Source organism: Protomyctophum bolini, assembly GCF_963924005.1.
Source record: "Protomyctophum bolini genome assembly, chromosome: 8".
Lineage (NCBI taxonomy): Eukaryota > Metazoa > Chordata > Actinopteri > Myctophiformes > Myctophidae > Protomyctophum > Protomyctophum bolini.
The window spans coordinates 1,946,201-1,960,177 of record NC_137869.1 but is presented as its reverse complement, the minus strand read 5'-3'; the positions used below and the strand labels follow the sequence as shown (position 1 = coordinate 1,960,177).

At 47.5% G+C, this 13,977-nt stretch overlaps 1 protein-coding gene across 1 annotated transcript in view; it reads right to left on the bottom strand.

Moving 5' to 3' along the window:
* The window catches only part of LOC308319533 (desmoglein-2.1-like), a gene marked incomplete at its 3' end in the record, with an annotated part of 59,255 nt that overhangs the window by 16,598 nt on the left and 28,680 nt on the right, over positions 1–13,977 (bottom strand). The window contains exons 3-9 of the mRNA XM_080769638.1: positions 13,646–13,801; positions 12,964–13,105; positions 10,509–10,678; positions 7,150–7,284; positions 2,438–2,623; positions 708–1,276; positions 59–201 (exon numbers count right to left, since the gene is read on the bottom strand). Coding sequence (XP_080625764.1) covers positions 59–201; positions 708–1,276; positions 2,438–2,623; positions 7,150–7,284; positions 10,509–10,678; positions 12,964–13,105; positions 13,646–13,801 — 1,501 coding nt within the window. The remainder of the gene's footprint in view (positions 1–58; positions 202–707; positions 1,277–2,437; positions 2,624–7,149; positions 7,285–10,508; positions 10,679–12,963; positions 13,106–13,645; positions 13,802–13,977) is intronic.

The following is a 13,977-nucleotide window of genomic DNA, read 5'->3' as shown; positions in this document are numbered from 1 at the left end:
AACACCATAATGAACTGACCGTTGGTGAGGGAGAGTCTCAGCACCATAATGAACTGACCGTTGGTGAGGGAGAGGATCTTGGCCACATAGGTCCCGTTGACCAGGAATGGACTCTCTCTGTCCGGCAGCTTGTTGAGGCTGATCTCGGCCGTGTCCGGGTCGATGGTCAGCCAGTTGTCCGGGTCGTAGCCTTTAGCATACCTGTGGGAAGGAGAGACGACACCCTACATTATACATTTACTATAACATTTACATGACATACATTTATAACACATTTATCCCACGATTTTGTAACACATTTTTCACCCCTGTGTCAATCATCTACCGTGATCCTGGGCTCTAGACACCCTCCGCCAACCTGGGGAGAGCAACGGACTTGAACTCATGCTTCCTTCATGCCTGAGTGTCCAAGTTCCTTTTACACCTGACAGGGGGGAGTTTCCCTGGTTGGACGTCGTAGGGCGTGGAAGGAACACGTTATTCCAACCAGTTCCTTTCCCCTCCATCAGGCGCCCCGGCTGGCCAGGGGGAGGCAGTTTAGAGACCAGGATTACTGCATGTTTTTGTGAGGGTACCTACCCTAGCTATGTTTCTATGTCAGTCGTTCTTGGATTTTTCACAAAAATAGCAGACCTAGATCTGCTATTTTTCAATGGCTATAAAGCATAGCATAATGCTAACAACAAAAGGGGTTAATGCTCTCTCACATGACGTTGTCGGCGAGCTGCCCGGTGTCGGGGTCCGTGGCCCGGTAGACGGCGATGGCCTGGCCCAGCGGGGTCTCCCCGGGGGTCTCGGACACCGCCAGCGGCATGGTGGCCGGAGAGAACAGCGGCCCCTCCTTCACGTTCTGCACCGCGATGCTCACCGGGTAGCTCTTCCTCTTCCTCTTCTTCTTCTTCCTGGGCGGCGGCTTCTTTTTGCCGCCGCCGCCGCCTCCTCCTCCTCCTCCTCCTCCTCCTCCTCCTCCCGCCCCGCCCACGGCCCCTCCTCCTCCCCCCCCTCCACCTCCTGCGTCTACGTCTACGTCTAAATCTCCTCCATCTCCGTCTCCGTCTCCTCCCCCTCCTCCTCCCCCGCCTCCTCCTCCCCCTCCCCCTCCTCCTCCCCCTCCCCCTGCTCCTCCCCCGCCCCCTGCCCCTCCCCCTCCTCCCCCTCCTCCATCTCCATCTCCATCTCCATCTCCATCTCCATCACCTCCATCGCCAGCGGGTGGTGCAACGTTGGCCACCACCAGCCCCAGGTTGATGTTTGGGTTCTCCTCAAAGTCCACGGGCTGCATACACACACACACACACACACACACACACGCGCGCGCGTTGGTTTTACTAATACAAAACAAATCGTTTTCAACCTTTTTTACATGATATCAAGGTCCGTTATTTATCGGGCATTTGAGCCACGGAAACCACCAGTTTGATGACATTTAGCCTCTCCAGACCCAAAACTTTGAGTATTTCGTTGCCGTTGGTTGACTTTGTCCACAATTCCAAGCTGTATTGATGTTGGTACCATTAGGAGAGACGACAGGCAAAACGTTGATCAAAATAACAATTATTGTAGATTGAATTCCAACCTTCTCCAGCATGAGAACCTCCTTCGTTGGTCTCGTTGTGTTCATGGTCTACGTTACCTTCTCCAGCATTAGAACCAGTCCAGTTGTGTTCAGAGTCTACGTTACCTTCTCCAGCATCAGAACCAGTTGTGTTCCTAGTCTACGTTACCTTCTCCAGCATTAGAACCAGTCCAGTTGTGTTCAGAGTCTACGTTACCTTCTCCAGCATCAGAACCAGTTGTGTTCCTAGTCTACGTTACCTTCTCCAGCATCAGAACCAGTTGTGTTCCTAGTCTACGTTACCTTCTCCAGCATCAGAACCAGTTGTGTTCCTAGTCTACGTTACCTTCTCCAGCATCAGAACCAGTTGTGTTCCTAGTCTACGTTACCTTCTCCAGCATCAGAACCAGTCCAGTTGTGTTCAGAGTCTACGTTACCTTCTCCAGCATCAGAACCAGTCCAGTTCAGAGTCTACGTTACCTTCTCCAGCATCAGAACCAGTTGTGTTCAGAGTCTACGTTACCTTCTCCAGCATCAGAACCAGTTGTGTTCAGAGTCTACGTTACCTTCTCCAGCATCAGAACCAGTTGTGTTCCTAGTCTACGTTACCTTCTCCAGCATCAGAACCAGTTGTGTTCCTAGTCTACGTTACCTTCTCCAGCATCAGAACCAGTCCAGTTGTGTTCCTAGTCTACGTTACCTTCTCCAGCATCAGAACCAGTCCAGTTGTGTTCAGAGTCTACGTTACCTTCTCCAGCATCAGAACCAGTTGTGTTCAGAGTCTACGTTACCTTCTCCAGCATCAGAACCAGTTGTGTTCCTAGTCTACGTTACCTTCTCCAGCATCAGAACCAGTCCAGTTGTGTTCAGAGTCTACGTTACCTTCTCCAGCATCAGAACCCCTTCGTTGGTCTTGGGGTCGGTTTTGACGCTGAAGGTCCCGTCGTCGTTCCCAGAGATGATGTCGAACACGGCCAGGCTGTTGTCTGAGCCGGGCTCGTCTGAGTCCAGAACCTTGAACCTCATCACCTCCACGTTGGCCGAGTTCTCCTCGATGTGGCCCGAGTACTGAGAACACAGAGTACTGTCAGAGTACTGAGGACACAGAGTACTGTCAGAGTACTGAGAACACAGAGTACTGTCAGAGTACTGAGAACACAGAGTACTGTCAGAGTACTGAGAACACAGAGTACTGTCAGAGTACTGAGAACACAGAGTACTGTCAGAGTACTGAGAACACAGAGTACTGTCAGAGTACTGAGAACACAGAGTACTGTCAGAGTACTGAGAACACAGAGTACTGTCAGAGTACTGTCAGAGTACTGAGAACACAGAGTACTGTCAGAGTACTGAGAACACAGAGTACTGTCAGAGTACTGAGAACACAGAGTACTGTCAGAGTACTGAGAACACAGAGTACTGTCAGAGTACTGAGAACACAGAGTACTGTCAGAGTACTGAGAACACAGAGTACTGTCAGAGTACTGAGAACACAGAGTACTGTCAGAGTACTGAGAACACAGAGTACTGTCAGAGTACTGAGAACACAGAGTACTGAGAACACAGAGTACTGTCAGAGTACTGAGAACACAGAGTACTGTCAGAGTACTGAGAACACAGAGTACTGAGAACACAGAGTACTGTCAGAGTACTGAGAACACAGAGTACTGAGAACACAGAGTACTGTCAGAGTACTGAGGACACAGAGTACTGTCAGAGTACTGAGAACACAGAGTACTGTCAGAGTACTGAGAACACAGAGTACTGTCAGAGTACTGAGGACACAGAGTACTGTCAGAGTACTGAGAACACAGAGTACTGTCAGAGTACTGAGGACACAGAGTACTGAGAACACAGAGTACTGAGAACACAGAGTACTGTCAGAGTACTGAGAACACAGAGTACTGTCAGAGTACTGAGGACACAGAGTACTGTCAGAGTACTGAGGACACAGAGTACTGAGAACACAGAGTACTGTCAGAGTACTGAGAACACAGAGTACTGTCAGAGTACTGAGAACACAGAGTACTGTCAGAGTACTGAGAACACAGAGTACTGTCAGAGTACTGAGAACACAGAGTACTGTCAGAGTACTGAGGACACAGAGTACTGTCAGAGTACTGAGAACACAGAGTACTGAGAACACAGAGTACTGTCAGAGTACTGAGAACACAGAGTACTGTCAGAGTACTGAGGACACAGAGTACTGTCAGAGTACTGAGAACACAGAGTACTGTCAGAGTACTGAGAACACAGAGTACTGTCAGAGTACTGAGAACACAGAGTACTGTCAGAGTACTGAGAACACAGAGTACTGTCAGAGTACTGAGAACACAGAGTACTGTCAGAGTACTAAGAACACAGAGTACTGTCAGAGTACTGAGAACACAGAGTACTGTCAGAGTACTGAGAACACAGAGTACTGTCAGAGTACTGAGAACACAGAGTACTGTCAGAGTACTGAGAACACAGAGTACTGTCAGAGTACTGAGGACACAGAGTACTGTCAGAGTACTGAGAACACAGAGTACTGTCAGAGTACTGAGAACACAGAGTACTGTCAGAGTACTGAGAACACAGAGTACTGTCAGAGTACTGAGAACACAGAGTACTGTCAGAGTACTGAGAACACAGAGTACTGTCAGAGTACTGAGGACACAGAGTACTGTCAGAGTACTGAGAACACAGAGTACTGTCAGAGTACTGAGAACACAGAGTACTGAGAACACAGAGTACTGTCAGAGTACTGAGAACACACAGTACTGTCAGAGTACTGAGGATACAGAGTACTGTCAGAGTACTGAGAACACAGAGTACTGTCAGAGTACTGAGAACACACAGTACTGTCAGAGTACTGAGAACACAGAGTACTGTCAGAGTACTGAGGACACAGAGTACTGAGAACACAGTACTGTCAGAGTACTGAGAACACAGAGTACTGTCAGAGTACTGAGAACACAGAGTACTGTCAGAGTACTGAGGACACAGAGTACTGTCAGAGTACTGAGAACACAGAGTACTGTCAGAGTACTGAGGACACAGAGTACTGTCAGAGTACTGAGAACACAGAGTACTGTCAGAGTACTGAGAACACAGAGTACTGTCAGAGTACTGAGGACACAGAGTACTGTCAGAGTTCTGAGAACACAGAGTACTGTCAGAGTACTGAGAACACAGAGTACTGAGAACACAGAGTACTGTCAGAGTACTGAGAACACAGAGTACTGTCAGAGTACTGAGAACACAGAGTACTGTCAGAGTACTGAGAACACAGAGTACTGTCAGAGTACTGAGGACACAGAGTACTGTCAGAGTACTGAGAACACAGAGTACTGTCAGAGTACTGAGAACACAAGAGTACTGTCAGAGTACTGAGAACATAGAGTACTGTCAGAGTACTGAGGACACAGAGTACTGTCAGAGTACTGAGGACACAGAGTACTGTCAGAGTACTGAGAACACAGAGTACTGTCAGAGTACTGAGAACACAGAGTACTGTCAGAGTACTGAGGACACAGAGTACTGTCAGAGTACTGAGAACACAGAGTACTGTCAGAGTACTGAGAACACAGAGTACTGTCAGAGTACTGAGAAACACAGAGTACTGCCAGAGTACTGAGAACACAAAGTACACGTTGTGCTGTATAACGCATTGTGAGCTTGTAGACCAAGTAAAATGACTTGTATAAAGAATTATAATAGAATATGTGTAGGTCTACTGCAACTAACTGAAACCGTTTTGTGTTTACAAATCAAACGATATCTAACTGTAATCGGAGAATATGTCCTTTAGTTTAAGTCTTTGCCAAACAAAATACGACCGCCAGATCGAGGTCAGTTGGACTTAGCCTGAGCTAACGTGTTAAGTTTCTGGTCTATAGGGGTGGGTCTCGGCTGGGATTTGCGCACGCCCTGATTGGATCTCACCGATCTGTCCGTCAGCCCTGGCCACTCCTCTCCCACCTAGTGAAGCTCTATACGTCACATCATTTGGAGCGACGCCCACCCCCGGATGCGTTGACTCCCACTTCTAGACCAAGGCAGCCAATAGCGTTCCTCCAGGCTTTCATTTTTCGCGCAGACGAAATTGAAAGCCTGGGTATCGAGGCTAGTTGGACTGGACGGTTCTTTGAGATACAGAAAGTGTGGGATTGCTGTATTTGATCTTGGATCCATAATTGCTGTAAAACTATATTTTTCTACTGTTTTTCTAACACCAGATGACAGAAGACCAGCTAGCAGCATGTGACTGATTATTATACTTCGGAGTTTGTAGACACATACAATATCGTTCCCTATAACCCCCGGGCAGGTATAGGCTACTCTCTCTCTGTGTGTTTATTACCATCCTGACCTCGGCGTCCACACTGAGGTCAGGGTAATAAACTCATGGGTACACAGACGGAGAGTACCTCAGCATACATAAAGGATCTCTAGTGTTCTTCTGAATGAATCAAATGGCTATCTCTGCTCCAACTGCAGCCTGACGGGTACATGCACGGATGGCCTTAGGCTATTGTTTAACCCATTCTGAACGGGAACACATTTTGGTATTAGCATCATGTTATGCTTTAGCTATTGAAAAATAGCAGACCTACAAGCTCGTAGCGCGCCACCGAGTGGCGCGCTACGAGCTTGTAGATCTGCTATTTTTGAAAAAACGAAGAACGACTGACATTTTTAGAATCTGATCTCGGGTCAGAATGGCTTAATCAGACCAGTGTGTGTGTGTCCAGTGGAAACCTCGTATGAATCTGATCTCAGGTCAGAATGGGTTAAGCGTCTCGTTGATAGATTTAGACCTACTGTACGTGCGTGCGTGCGTGCAGTATTTGCATATTTCACACGTGGATGTGCATGCCTGTGGGTACATGTAATGGTATGCCGTGCTGTGGTATGCGTGTGCGTGTCTATACTCTGTATACGCACTCATGTGCGTGTCTATACTCTGTATACGTGTGTGTAATACATCAATCATGGATGGACTTCATCTTGCCTGCGTGGCTCCCTGTTCATTTAGATGTATTTAGTTTATTTTAGTTTTTAAAACACTTCTCCTGTCTCCTGTCACCGTCTTAATCTTATATATATATATATATATATATATATATATATATATATATATATATATATATATATATAATATTATACAGTGTTGTTTTCATCGAAAAATGTTCGTCAACTTTTTCCACTGATGAAAACTAAATGAAAACTAAGCTATGATGACTAAAACTAAGTACTAAATGCACTGACAATTTTGTCAACAAAATGTTAGGTAGGGACTATAGTGGACCAGAGATCCAGTAGAAGTCATTTTACACTTGGTTGCATGCTGAAAGTAGCCGAATAGTAGATCGGCTATTTTCAGCAAGTGTAAAAAAAAAACAGTCATTACGATGGCATCGGGGCCCGCTAAAATACATTTTAGTCGACTAAAATCTGTGTGCATAGCAGGGCCGGATTAACACCTCTGAGGGCCCCTGGGCACGTGCCCAAAGTGCCCATATGGTAGACCCGGCCCTGGTGCATAGATTAAAGAGCCTATGTATTGAATGGAGCTCCCGGGTTTTGCAGACACGTGTAAAGTAACGTACCTGGTCTTTCTCCAGGGTGGGCTCGTTGTCGTTGACGTCCAGGACGTTGACCGTCACGGTGGTCGTAGCGGTGAGACCTCCGGGGGCTCCGTCCATGTCCGCCGCCCTGATGGTCAGAGCGTAGGAACCCACCCTCTGGACCGAGACGAGACAGAGGTAAGGTTCACATCACACTGCATGAGGTTCTAGTTCAGAGCGTAGGAACCCACCCTCTGGACCGAGACCAAAGAGAGGTACCGTTCACATCACACTGCATGAGGTTCTAGTTCAGAGCGTAGGAACCCACCCTCTGGACCGAGACCAAAGAGAGGTACCGTTCACATCACACTGCATGAGGTTCTAGTTCCCGTTAACCCACACACACACACTGGAAATAACTTCATCCTTGACATTTGTGACCCCTCCCAGTATTTTCAACCACAAGTCGGCTCTAATGAAACTTCACAATAGTCCAAAATACTTATTTTCTTTTTTTTTTTTTTTTTTTGTGGTTTTCGTTTTTAGCCACATTAACACAGTTGGAATGTTAAAGAATGCTTTTATTCCATCAGAAAGTCGTTTTAGTGTCATAAAGTCGTTGCAAAAATGTCTCTATAATTACTGATTATTTTGCGTATTTTGGGGCAAAGCAAAGTTCTTTGTTAATCAACCCACTTGAACCCCAGCATCCCTATTCTGGGGGGACGGGACATTCTCATGACATTAGTCAAAGTCGTACGATTTGTCACACATGTTACCCGAGCAGTGAAATCTGTTCTCCGCATTTGACCGCGCATCTCTTGGAGCCGTGAGCCGCAGCCAAGGAGCGGTGAGCTGCAGCCAAGGAGCGGTGAGCTGCAGCCAAGGAGCGCTGAGCTGCAGCCAAGGAGCGCTGAGCTGCAGCCAAGGAGCGGTGAGCCGCAGCCAAGGAGCGGTGAGCCGCAGCCAAGGAGCGGTGAGCTGCAGCCGTGCGCCGCGATCGGGAACCATTTGATTATAGTTGATTCACGTCGGTACTAGATCGGATATTTTTTTGGCAAGGTGGTTCGGTGGTTCGTCTTACTGAAGTATAGAGGGTCTTAAGTGGTTAAATTGAAGTGATATTGATGAATTACAAATCATTAATAATCAAAGTATTCTGAGACACCCCTGGACCACCTTGAGAAGCATCTGATCTTGAACTCTGTTCAAGTATTTAGTGCATGGTTGGATATAGGATGATTGTGGACTGTGATTCTGATATCTGATATCCATGCCTGTGATTCTGATATCGCCGCTATCTCCTCTCATTCATTGTTCTAGCCGGTGTTTTATCCCTACCTGAAGACTGAATACATGAATTTCCATCTGATATTTTTTGTTATTTATGTTTGCTAATAATCTCGATTTAACAACTTAATCATAATTCAATGTATGTTCAGAAAATTGCAAAGCGGTTCCATGTATAGGCTACAGTCTCAGTGGGGGGAGCGGGGGGGGCATCGCCATCTTGTCTTCACTTCACCTTTTGCCACAGACATACAAAATGAGCTGACAATAATAATTATGACCAGAAAGAAACTGTCGTATCTGATGGAACCACATTTCATTAATACAGTCTAGATAATTGCTTTAAACTAAAAGTGTTACCCTGGTCTCCTGCCTCATGCATGGGTGAGAGAGCCAACAGGACAGACGCATAGTCAACATTCACAGCTGGCACTCTATGGTAAATAGCTCTAGGCCACTCTATGGTAAATAGCTCTCGGCCACTCTATGGTAAATAGCTCTAGGCCACTCTATGGCCACTCTATGGTAAATAGCTCTAGGGCACTTTGATCTATTTAAGCAATTATCACACGAGAGGGTGTTGCCACGACAGTGATGCGGTCAGGAACGAGACTAAGTCGAGTTCCGCAAGCATCACTGAAGTGGCAATAATCACGTTAAACCACACCCTCGAGTGTAATATTGCAATTCTACCACAGTTACCCTTAAAAGAAAGAAGATCGCTGAAAAAATATATATTTATTTTTAATGACAGATGTAGTCACTACGACCACAAATGTCCAAAGAAACTAGCTAGCCTAGCCACCGAGTTTGCTAGCGCTCTGGGAGAACAGAGCGGCTGAATTCTTTGTTTTGATTAGGTGGTGATCAGTAGTGGTTTGATCACGGGCTAGAAACCGTTTCAACCAATCAGATTGCTTCCTCTTAACGACCTGTTGTAGAATTGTTGATAGCAGCATCTAGACCAGAGAGGTCTCCTGTTGTGCTTCCTGGTGACCACTACCTCATTTGGACATGACTACAACTTTCATTTGCCTGTCCGCCGTCGACTCATTCTCCGTATCTTTGCCTAAGTATCTCAGTCTAGTAGTGTGAGTCTGTTCATGGGCTTCATGGAGAGAGAAAAGCAGTCATCTTCTGTTTAGTTCATGTACTTCAAAGTGGAGTTAATTTACTTCAAAACGAGATGGCGCTGAATGACTCGCAACGGGTCCATTTGGTTCCATTTGTACACTTAGACCTTTTGCACAATGAATACATCTGAGAACCTTAGTATCGTATAATAAACACTGTTAATTACATAAATACGTATTCGGAGGAGAACCTGGAGAGACTTGACCTTCAGTATTTTGGGTCTTATGATCAAAATAAGAACGTTATAATGGTGTGTAAAGCAGAAAATGAAGCATTTGACTCGACTCCTTCAAAACCGCTCTCAAACTGGCCCCCGTAAAATCTGAACCCCCCCCCCGCCCCCTCACTCCTTTCCACCTCACTGTATATGTTTATTTTTACCTCATTTTTTGTACCTTTTTTTACCTCATTTTTGATGATTTCCTGTTTTGACTATACTAGTAGTTGTGTATATTCGTACGTCTCTAATTGTTTTGATGAATTGAACAAGGTGGACCCTCTTGTAAACAAGTGTAATGCTTTATGGTGTCGTCCACTCACTGTTAACAGTCGTTGTATTGAGTTGAGTTGTACTTGAAATGTACCGTAATTCTGCAAACTGTTAATACATCAATCAATCAATTTGCCACACACACACACACACACATGTACAGACATATTGATGACCCCTGATGTAGCCTCGGTCCCAGGCTTACTTATCTGCGAAAGGAAAAGCCTGGTCACAACGTAAGGCAGAGAAGCTATCGGCGGTTGTATCCCCCGGAACAGCCGACAAATGTATTTCCCCCGGATACGATATTTTCCCGACCAATCACAACACTTGTTTCATTCGCGGAGAATGTAAACTGATTTGTATAAAGCATCAACGATTTCACTTCCGCTAAAATCCCGCAACTTCCGCTGATAAGTCTTTTCAGCTTAGGTCTTGCCCATGGGGTGCCCCTGACGGGGGTCAAGGTCCCATAGAGCGAACGCACCTCTCGGTCCAGACGGGGCTCCTTGACGTAGACGCAGCCGCTCCGTCGGTCCACGTAGAAGAAGGAGGCTCCGTCGGCGGGTTCCTGCTGCTCCAGGATGTAGGAGATCTTAGTGTGCTCCGTGCCCGCCTTGTCTCTGTCGGTGGCGTTCACCTGGACCACCAGGGTTCCTGGGGAAGAGGTTCACTGTTACACCTGGACCACCAGGGTTCCTGGGGAAGAGGTTCACTGTTACACCTGGACCACCAGGGTTCCTGGGGAAGAGGTTCAATGTTACACCTGGACCACCAGGGTTCCTGGGGGAGGGGGACAACATTCAATGTTACACCTGGACCACCAGGGTTCCTGCAGGGAAGAGGTTCACTGTTACACCTGGACCACCAGGGTTCCTGGGGAAGAGGTTTAATGTTACACCTGGACCACCAGGGTTCCTGGGGAAGAGGTTTAATGTTACACCTGGACCACCAGGGTTCCTGGGGAAGAGATTAAATGTTACACCTGGACCACCAGGGTTCCTGGGGAAGAGGTTCAATGTTACACCTGGAGCACCATGGGGTTCCTGCGGGGAAGAGATTTAATGTTACACCTGGACCTGGACCACCAGGGTTCCTGGGGAAGAGATTTAATGTTACACCTGGACCACCAGGGTTCCTGGAGGAGGGGGACAACATTCAATGTTACACCTGGAACACCAGGGTTCCTGGGGAAGAGGTTCACTGTTAACACCTGGACCACCCAGGGTTCCTGGGGAAGAGATTTAATGTTACACCTGGACCACCAGGGTTCCTGGGGAAGAGGTTTAATGTTACACCTGGACCACCAGGGTTCCTGGGGAATAGATTCAATGTTTCACCTGGACCACCAGGGTTCCTGGGGAAGAGATTCAATGTTACACCTGGACCACCAGGGTTCCTGGGGAAGAGATTCAATGTTACACCTGGACCACCAGGGTTCCTGGGGAAGAGATTAAATGTTACACCTGGACCACCAGGGTTCCTGGGGAAGAGATTAAATGTTACACCTGGACCACCAGGGTTCCTGGGGAAGAGATTAAATGTTACACCTGGACCACCATGGGGTTCCTGGGGAAGAGATTAAATGTTACACCTGGACCACCCAGGGTTCCTGGGGAAGAGGTTCACTGTTACACCTGGACCACCAGGGTTCCTGGGGAAGAGATTCAATGTTACACCTGGACCACCAGAGTGCCTGGAGGAGGGGGACAACATTCAATGTTACACCTGGACCACCATGGGGTTCCTGGGGAAGAGATTCAATGTTACACCTGGACCACCAGAGTGCCTGGAGGAGGGGGACAACATTCAATGTTACACCTGGACCACCAGAGTGCCTGGAGGAGGGGGACGACATTCAATGTTACACCTGGACCACCAGACCAGAGTAGCCTACCTGGAAGTAGCCGTGTTGACGTTGACGGCACATTTTAGATTTAGTCGACTAAATCGACTACAATAAACAGTTGATTTTGTCGGTAATTTATTTTGGCGGGCCGCGATGGCGTCGCAATGGGAGATTTCACACTTGCTGACTCGTTGTGAGCTTGTAGATCTGTTGTTGCTTGTAGATCTATTGTAGATCTGCTATTTTCAGTGAAATGGGTTGAGTGAGTGCTCTAGTCTATACAGAGCTTTCGCCACAGTCCAGTATGCTCACTGCTCATTGGACAGCTCAGTGAACAGTCCAGTATGCTCACTGCTCATTGGACAGCTCAGTGAACAGTCCAGTATGCTCACTGCTCATTGGACAGCTCAGTGAACAGTCCAGTATGCTCACTGCTCATTGGACAGCTCAGTGAACAGTCCAGTAAGCTCACTGTTCATTGGACAGCTCAGTGAACAGTCCAGTATGCTCACTGCTCATTGGAAAGCTCAGTGAACAAACAGTGTGCTCATTGGACCGTATTGATTCCGTCTGGCGTCGCGTCCACAGACTCTACAGATAGTCGTGTCTTCGGGGCATGAGTTTGACGGTTGGCTCACCTGCCGATACCTGCGTCTCTCCCCCTGCAATGCATCACATCCCTGACAGATGTTTTACTTTAAGGACCACTTCACCACTTTTCAACCTATCTTCATATAATAGGACCTCACTAATAAGCATGAAAAAATGGTACGATTCTTTTCTACTCAGTCTGTGTCTCATAGGAGGGCTGTGGGCAGTTCAGAAACCGTGCCATTTTATCATGATTATTAGTGAGGACCTATTATATGAAGATAGGTTGAAAAGTGGTGAAGTGGTCCTTTAAAGGACCACTTCACCACTTTTCAACCTATCTTCATATAATAGGTCCTCATGAAAAAATGGCACGATTCTTTTCTACTCGGTCAGTGTCTCATAGGAGGGCTGTGGGCAGTTCAGAAACCGTCTTCCAGTAAACATGGTAACTTTGCTTTGCCTTTGCTTATACAGACGTAGTGCATTCCTAGTGTTGTACCTGCCGTGCTGTTCTCCTTCACTCCAGCAGGGGGCGTGGGTTGAAACACCGGCGGGTTGTCGTTCTCGTCCTCCACGGCGACCGTCAGCTCGATCTTCTCCTCCGCCGTGCGGCCGTCACGATATCTGGCTACTCCCGTTAGCTGCACAACCACGCCCCCACGCACACAACCACGCGCACACATCATTTCAAAGCATATACATTCTCAAAGTAATTTCATCCGCTAGCATAGAGCGTCGCAGACAGTCCCTCCCCCTTTCAGAACGACGCGTGGCCCAGGAAATGAATCCCAATGCATTTTCCTCCATATAGGCTTTTTCTTAAAGTATTTATTTAAAGACGGTTATGCCGCGGACAAAGCCAACTCGGATCGTGACAAATCATGACAATGAACACGACAATGTTTTGGGGCCGATCAAATAATGTATAAGAAGAAAAACAAAACAAATAGTGTCGTCTCCTGCCTTTATTTTCTTCTTTCTAATGATTTGATCGCCCCAAAACATTGTGTTCATTGTCATGATTTGTCACGATCCGAGTTGGCTTTGTCCGCGGCGTAACCGTCTTTAGGGCTTTAGAGGGACTGCGACGCTCTATAGGCGTGCGTGCGTGCGTGGAGTGCGTGTGTGCGTGCGTGCGTGCGTGGCGTGCGTGCGTGCGTGCGTGCGTGGCGTGTACTCACAACGTAGGTCTCCCTCTCCTCTCGGTCCAGGATGGCGGTCACTCTCACCAGGCCGGTGGTCTCCTCCACTATGAACAGGTTGAAGGGGGGCTCCGTGGCCCCGGGGCCCTCCAGGGCGTAGTAGAGGGTGGCCGTCTCGTCCATGTCTGACCTGATCTGGAACACACACACATTAACACTATGAACAGGTTGAAGGGGGGCTCCGTGGCCCCGGGGCCCTCCAGGGCGTAATACAGGGTGGCCGTCTCGTCCATGTCTGACCTGATCTGGAACAACACACACGTTCACCTTTACTCACAGGAGATGGTGCATTTATATATACAGCTTTTATC